Genomic DNA, 8,507 nt, shown 5'->3' with positions numbered 1-8,507 from the left:
GCCGTCTTCTCCTCCTCCTCCTCCCCCCCGTCTTCTTCTTCTCCTCCTCCCCCCACTCTTCTCCTCTTCCCCCCAGTCTTCTCCTCCTCCTCCTCCCTCCAGTCTTCTCCTCCCCCTCCCTCCAGTTTTCTCCTCCTCCTCCCCCCGGTCTCCTCCTCCTCCTTCCAGTCTTCTCCTCCTCCCTCCAGTCTTCTCCTCCTCCTCCCAGTCTTCTCCTCCTCCTCCCAGTCTTCTCCTCCTCCCAGTCTTCTCCTCCTCCCAGTCTTCTTCTGCATGACATCACCCATTATCCTCTCTCTTACTTGCATGGGACATCATCCCAATTTCTCTCCCATCTTCCTTAACATGGTATCACCCGATTGCCACCATCTTCTTCCATATTGACGTTGCCCGTAATCTACTTCCTCACTGACATTTCCCGTCATCCTCCGTCTACTCCTTTTTGACATTGCCCATCATCCCCGTCTTCTTCTAAATTGATACTGGCCACCATCCTCCTTCTAATCCACACTGACATCACCCATCATACCCAATTCCTTTTGCCACATTGACATCACCTGTCATTACCTCCCTGGTTGTCTACTAAATTAACATAACCCGACATCAACCGCTATACCCTCAGTCATCCTTCATGTTGACATTGCCTGCCATTAGCTCCCCCCAGTCTTATATAACATTGACATCACCTGTCATCAACCCGTCGCCCTCCATGTTGACATTGCTTGTCATCTGCTCCCTCAGTCTTCTTCCACATTGCCATCATGTATCCTTTGGCATAATTTATGACTCTATGTGGTTTAATCTGAGACTCATGACTCAACATTTCCCACTTACACCAATCCCTTCTTTCCCAACAGACGGCCACTACGTCAGGAAGACTGCAGAGAGATATCTTAGTTCTTCACTGAATCACGCCAGTCGGAATAGTGACGTCTCTCCAGATTCCCCGGAAAACTTCCTCTACACCTCCGATATAAATCTGGGACTCTACATTGCTGACATATCACCCGATTCCGGCAAGAGCAGCGGGGGGTATCGGGGAGACCGGTTATATCGCTGCACTGAATGCGATAAGTCTTTTTGCCAGAACGCCGCCCTTGTTCGACATCAGAGGAACCACACTGGTGAAAAGCCCTTCCCGTGCCTGGAATGTGGGAAAAGTTTTACCCGGAAGTCGATCCTGGTGGAACATCGAAGGATTCACACGGGGGAAAAGCCGTTCTCATGTTTGGAGTGCGGAAAATGTTTCACGCAGAGATCAGGTCTCCTCATTCACCGCAAGACCCACAGAGGCCCCATGAAATTTCCGTGCAGCGGGTGCGGTAATTTTTTCACCCCAACGGTAAACACTGACACGGGGCAGATAGAGACCTTCTGTGCCAGCTGCCGGAAATCAAACCTCGCTCCCCCTCTTTCTCCTGAGCTCAGCCTGTGTGACACAGAAGAGAAAGCCAACCTTGGACAGGACAGCGGTAAAAACTTCTCGCAGGAGTCAAAACTTCCCAGCCAACCTAAAGTTCCCACGGGGGAAAAACGGTACACGTGTCCTGAGTGCCAGAAAAGCTTCACGCGGAAGTCCATCCTGGTGGAGCACCAGAGAATTCACACAGGGGAGAAGCCGTTCTCCTGCTCCCAGTGTTGGAAAAGCTTTACACAGAGATCCGGCCTCGTCATACACCGGAGGATTCACGCACGCGAGAAGATATATTCGTGCTCGGAGTGCAGGTGCATTTTTACCCAGAAGGCCAACGGTCTTGTCGGTGAAGAGAGTTCCTGCCCTGACTGCCGAAACGCTTCTACTCAGAAGCCTTAGTGTGTGAAGCCATCAAAATTCCACGCCTTATGGGGCTGTGCAAAATTAATTTCTTCAAAGGTCATAACTTATTTATAGATTATTGGTCGTTGGTTGTTCAACATCATGATAATAATTGATTCAGCCAAGATCCTTAAAAGCCGAACTCCAGCCAAATCTTGTTTTAGAGTCGGGGAAGAGTTAAAGCCCCACTCTGGGCTCCATGACTTCTAGCTTCCCACCCTTCCTCTCTCAGCGCACATTAATCCCCACACCTAAATTCTGCACTACCTGGTACCCCGACTGGGTACCTCCGTCAGAAATCAGCTTCCTCTCCGCTGGAACCTGAATTCCAGTGTCCTCAGCCCAAACCTGACTAATGTTTGGACAGAACAATATTAGGAGAGAAAGCTAAACTCCTCAATCATCAGACAACACCAATGTTGAAGTGGAAACCAAGAACTGCTTTATCAAAGAAAGAGCACAGAGTTTATACCTCACAGAATCGGATATGAGTTCACTGTGTTGAACAGTTCCCTCCCCTAGACAGCCGGGTGCCGCATTGGAATTCCTTAAAGGAAAACTATGAGGCGAGTGAAAATCACTCATCCTCATAGTTCACACGTCAGCTCAATAGATCAGGAAGTGAGAGAGAGCACATACTGTCGCTTGCTTCTCAATCCTCTCCCTGCAGAGAGCGGTGACTGTCACTCACAGCTCTATGCAGGGATTCCCCCCCTCCCGTCCGATCCTCCACCGCTGACTGGCGGAACGGACGGGGGAGGGTACAGCTGGCTCTGCCTCTAGATAGGCAGAGCCAGCTGTCAATCACGCAGCTGGGTGGATCTCAACAGTAATGTCGGGATCCGTCCCGGCTGCGGCGTCTCAGTATACCGCGAACTGTAGCGTGCGGTATACTGAGCTTTGAGTGATGGGAGGACGCTAGTTTGTGTCCTCCCGTGACCCTTACGAGAACTATGGGGAAAAGCCCTGACCCCATAGTTCTCCTTTAATTAGATGAGAGCTTGATCCCATCATCCCAAACAATGGCCCCTCCAGACAGCCTGCTGCCTTCATAAAATTATGTTTAGCAGCGATGGCATCCAAAGATGGAAGTCCAGATGGTTCAAATCAAGTCAAATAGTGAAAAGCTCTCTCTCTAGATAAAATATTAAACAGGAAAACAACAACAGCAAACAAAGTTCTCCTTGGTAATAAATCTCTGCAGCCCTAGGTCCGTAGTCAGTAGGTTAGCCATCAGGCTCCTCCAACAGCCCCAGTGACGGTTCAGTCCGTCACACTACCCTTCTCCCAGACCAAGCAATCCTTGTAGTTATGGCCAGTGTTGTCATCAGTCACTGGTCAAAAATACTAAACGTTTAGGCCTCTAAGAGGAGGATTCTACGGCACTCCCTATGTCGCCTCCGTGTGTACTTAAGGAGTGCTGCAGAACTACATTTTCCATCACCCTTCAACCCGCATACATGGGGGAAGACTATAGGCAGACCTGTCTTGGTGGTAGGCGGTACTGTGTGTGGTGACCTCCAAGCTCAGTACTGTTCCTCTGTGACCAGACACTTAGCTAAAAAGAAAGGCACAGGAAGTAGGTGGCGAGCAGAGCCTGACAGGCAGAAGGCAGCTTAAATGCAAGTCCTCCCACTGATGGAGGAAGCACTGACTTGATTACGCCTAGGCTAACTATCACATACCTGGTGGAGGTCCGATTGGCTGAGGAGGCCTCCCTTGTGGCTCTTGTTCACACCCCTGGATGTGGGAACAGGGAGCGAGTAGACAGAGAGGAGCATGGGTGCCAAGGTGTTCAGACACGGTGCCTTGTGGAAGTCCAGCCACTGGGTCCCTGGAAGGATGAGCAGGGCTGGTTGGCAGCGAAGATAGCAGTGAAAACTGGAGCGATGTCAAACAAGCCAGGGGTCAAGCCAGACGGTCAGCACGGTGCAGAAGGAGCAGGCAGAGGCAGAATTCAGATAAAAAGCATAGGTCAGGGGCAGGCAGCGGTCAATCAAGGTCAGCAGCAATCCGAGTCAAGGCAACAGGCAATCAAATAGCAGGCGCACAAGCTGAGAGACCATTCAGCATTGACCCATTGTGCCAGCTGCTTTAAATAGGACCATCCATTAGAGAGCAACTTGTCACTTCCTGTGTTCGCCACCTTCCGCTCTGAGCGCGTGCACGTGTTTTACGGCAATCCAGAAGGCTGGAACTTGCGTATGCGCAGTAGCGCACAAACTTCTGGCTACGGCCTTACACTAACAGAGCGAAAACTACAGGGGACGTTAAGGGAACTGGTCACCTTGATGCACAAAGAGCAGGTAGAGGTGTCCGGTCCCCTAGAGAGGAAAGGTGGGGCTGACATTCTATTACATGTGGTATTTATATGACAAGTACACAGGTAGAAAGATTTACTCATTACAAATAACAAGTTGTGCCTGGAGATAAGCTTTAAGATCTCTGTCAGGTTTCCACTTCTGCCTTTGTTTGTTTTTGTCTGTGTCCCCGTTGGAGATTTTTCACTTCCTGTCCTGACAGGAAATAAAGGATAATTTTCCCAATATAGACAAAAATGGCAATAAAAACCCAGCGCGGATTCTCACCCTTTTGCCGCTCTATCCCAAATGCCTTTTCACTAGCACAGAGTACTGTAGAGTTCTGTCATCAGCCAGCTGACAAAGACGACGGCCCATCTAGCGGTTTCGGCTATTATCAGGAGGACGTGTGCTTTGGGGGGGATTCTTTACTCAGAAGTCAGATTGAAATAAGCGTCAGAATATTCTCACAGAAGGAATGAAAGGAATTTTCCGGTCTATGGAAGCTTTTCCAATCTGTTGGTTTCCAGCAAGTTCACGACGAAGCGAGACCTGTGGATCCCAACGTCAGTAGTGTTATCGGAGATATCGCAGGCTGAAGTTGAGCCTTGGGAACGACGCTCAAAACGGAAGCTTTTTCTTGCACTAGAAGCGTGTTGAATTTTTTCCCCCCACAAGTCCGGTCTCCTCAAGGGCCAAATCATCTATCACTGGCCCTCCGACCCCTTCAGCCCAGGCCAAAATAGAAGAACATTTTCCTCGTGTCAGAAGATGAAACTGGTCCTTCCGAACGATTGCTGCGGTTGTGTCCTTAGACGTTGACTTTACTTTTTATCATGTTTACGTCCTTTTGAGGTTTTTCTTGTTGTTTTTATTTATGATTGAAGAGATAACTGTGTGCAAATTTTAAACAGAAAATTCCCGGAACAGGTTCTAGTCTTTACTTCCAATAAATGGTTAGTTCCACCGTCGATGTCTGCCGGAGGTTAATGTCGTGTTTTGTGTCGTTAGCCGGTCCTCAGCTGTAGCAAGAGATCAGGGTACACTGCTCTTTGGTGGCCAATCGGATTCAGGCATTCTGTAACAGCCATGTTCCAGGGCAGGTTTGAATCTGATCGGATAGTTATTTAGGAGCTTCTCGCACACCAACAAGGCCTCGTTCACACCAGATGCAGTGCGTTCCGGCCCGATTCTGCCCAGAACGCACTGCCGCGCATTGTGGCCGGCTCACTTTTTTGTGCGGCAGGAAGGGGCGTGGCGGGTCATTGAAGTGAATGGCAACGTAGCCGCGCCCTCCTACCCCACAAAAAAGTGAGCCGGCCGAAATGCGAGGCAGCACGTTCGGGCCGGAACGCACTGCATCTGCTGTAAACGAGGCCTAAGGGTCAAATGACTTGCCCTGATGTAACAGACAGTTCCTTCCACATACTGATAGGTAGAAAGTGTCACAGTGTCACTTAACCCTCTGAAAAACTGAGTTTTGAAGTGTCATGTGACCTGAAGCTATCGACAGGTAAATAGTAGTGATGCACCGATACAATTTTTTCGGTGTCGAGTACCGATATTTTTTTTTTCGGTACTCCCCGGTACCGGAAGTCCCATTAAGGAAGCCAGGTGGCGTTTAATGACTCGCATGAAGTTGGCTTCCCGCCCAATTAAGAAAGCCGGGCGACGCGTCATTACACAGCACCCGGCTTCCTGATTGGTCGGGAAGCCGGCTCCATGCTCCCTCATCGCAAGTGACGAGGGAGCATGGAGTCGGGTTCCCAGCCAATCAGGAAGCCGGGCAGCGTGTAAAGACTCCCTGCCCAGCTTCCTGATACTGGAAGCTCAAGTATCGGGCTAGGCATCGGAGCATTTGGACGAGTACTCGCCCAAATACTTGGCATCGATACTAGTATCGGTGCATCCCTAGTAAATAGTGTCACATGATATGTGGGTTTATAGGGACCCCTTCAGGGGGATGCTATGAAACAAAAAATATCTAACGGAGCCAATACCACCCATTGGCTAAACCCCACTGCTGCTGGAGAATTGTTTTTATTCCAGCTGCCCTTACCTATTAGGGGGGACCAGTATGTTGTCACAGCTGTGGCGCCACAGGATGGTGAAAGCTGGTATACCAGCTTGACCACGAAATACAATACATCGGTACTCTGCCTGAATGATATTAGTGCTCTCCAAGAACTGGGAACATCTTGAAGAGGCTTTGGATAACGTTCTACAGGAGATGTGGAACCTCCATGTTCCTACAAATCCCTTTACGGATCGACGTGCTGAATAACAACCTCCGAGTGTCAGTGTCCCTGTGTCAAAGTGCCCAAGTAAGATTCCTCTTACAAGAGACCCCCAGAAACTCTTATAAACCACATAAAAGCATGGACCCATCCTGCCTTGTATCAACGGTTCAGGCTGGTGGTGGTGGTGTGGGGGGGTTATTTTCTAGGTACACTTTGTTACGTGATGCCATCATGTCAGTATGGACCGAAATCTCTGAGGAATGTTTACAACACCTTGTTGAATCTATGCCACGAAGAATGAAGGCGAAAGGGGGTCCAACCCGGGACTAGCAAGGTGTACCTAATAAAGTGGCCGGTCAAGTGTATATAAAAGTAATTTCACCGGAATATTGATCGATTAATGGAACTTTAAAACCTCATGGAGGTGGACACAGAAGGGCAAGCCAGACTTGATTGCCAAGGGAGCTGTGGATATCACCCCAACATGCATGGTTTTTGGTTGCCTATCTGGGATGTAGAGGTTCAGGGTAAAATGTTTACATATATGTATAGACGAGTCACAAAACCCTTTAAAGCTCAACTTGGGAACTGGAAAGAGTGAGTGGTGGGTAACCAGATTTGACTTCCTGGTTCCTGGACCTCCAGATTTTTCCAAACTCGTAACCTACTGCTGGGTCGATTCTTTGGCAGCCCCAAGACCTTCCCTCAACCTGGAGAAATATTATCATCTTCAATGTGCCCGGAAGATCTTCTCCCAGTTTGTCACGTGATTGGAAGACTGACTGCGGCATACCGGTCCTAATACAATCACGGTCATATACATCCCTTCCCAATATTAAAGAAGGAAAGCGCGGACGTAATCACAGACAGAAGTCTCTCTAAGAATCATAACGGTCCGGCAGGGGTTGCCGGAGCAAAGGCTCCCAAGCTGCAAGGCTCATTTGGGCAAGCAAGCCATTCCACCTCGACAAGATGGCGGTACCATTAGGAATGGGAAAAAAATGTGGTTGTTGCTCTTGTGTGCAACCCGCAGCTACCTCGGCTGTGAGGGTGAGTACTTTAGGGCAGGAGTAGGCAACCTTGGCACTCCCACGTCCCAAGAGGCACTGCAGGCAAGACTGACTAGCCAAGGCATAGGCATGACGGAGTGCCGAGGTTGCCTACCCTTGCTTTAGGGTCTTCACACCGGGGCGCTCCGCCGTTGCGCTGTGCTTAAAGTGATATGAAATCCTGATTTTCTTTTAATTTCTACCGCTGAGGTGAACTGTGGATTCTTGTTGTAGTAAAGCGATGATGGTCCAGCTCTCCTGGTGGCTCCCTTCCCGTGCAGGGTGCTATAGAGCCACCCTCTTACGCGCACTCCAGGCATCGGACTGTTGTGCCACCATCGCCAATGTGCACAGACAACCCGAGAGGACAAACACAGAAGACACGCCCTGCGCTCCTCCTCCAAGGGAAGTGATTGACAAGCTCTGCTGCCAATCGCTTCCCTTGGAGGAGGAGCAGAGGGCGTGGCTTGTGTGTGTAGACGCAGGTAGTGTGCCCACATCAGATACACGCATACGCCATGCGGTCCCATGATATCTACCTGGTGATGTAGAAAGCGCGACCCGGTTAGGAAGTTCAGGGTAGGGTCGCGCAGCAACCTGAAGGGTGTGCCCCTAAAGACAGAAAAGAGCATTGTGGGAACAAAGGGTTAATCCTGCTGCTTTAGAATAATAATCTGTACACATCTGCTGCTGTTATAAAAGTTGAATCTTTAGTACTTGACCCCGAAATGCGTTAACACACCTCAGGCCGCGTGCTGACCTACCTGTGTTGAAGGTGAGCTGTTGATGTGCTTATTCTTTAGGTGCTGGGAGCGCGCCCCACGCACTATACCAGGGGCGGGCAACTCCGGCCCTCCAACTACAAATCCCACCAGGGCATCTGCCTCTGGGAGTCATGTCTGTTGCTGTCAAAGTCGTGCAATGCCTTATGGGATTTGTAGTTCCGCATCCTCCTAGGGCTGCCGCCTTTTCCTCAAGTGGAACCCGAACACTAGCCCTGTACGCGGCAATCCAGAGTATAGTGGAGAGAGTGAGGAGAGGCAGTAAGGAGACCAGCTATAGAGGACTACAAATCCCAGCAATACAAAATAATGTGCAGCTG

General features: G+C 49.8%; 1 protein-coding gene across 1 annotated transcript in view; it reads left to right on the top strand.

The window, feature by feature from the left end:
• LOC108792039 (oocyte zinc finger protein XlCOF8.4-like) overlaps positions 1 to 1,845 on the top strand; it is a 5,634-nt gene extending 3,789 nt beyond the window's left edge. Inside the window, exon 7 of the mRNA XM_018562717.1 lies at positions 858 to 1,845. Coding sequence (XP_018418219.1) covers positions 858 to 1,813 — 956 coding nt within the window. The 3' untranslated portion in view covers positions 1,814 to 1,845. The remainder of the gene's footprint in view (positions 1 to 857) is intronic.
• Positions 1,846 to 8,507: the final 6,662 nt, after the last annotated feature.

This window comes from Nanorana parkeri, unplaced genomic scaffold, assembly GCF_000935625.1.
Source record: "Nanorana parkeri isolate BGI_ZX_2015 unplaced genomic scaffold, ASM93562v1 scaffold593, whole genome shotgun sequence".
Taxonomy (NCBI): domain Eukaryota; kingdom Metazoa; phylum Chordata; class Amphibia; order Anura; family Dicroglossidae; genus Nanorana; species Nanorana parkeri.
The sequence above is the reverse complement of the archived record's forward strand: the minus strand, read 5'-3'. Positions and strand labels throughout refer to the sequence as shown.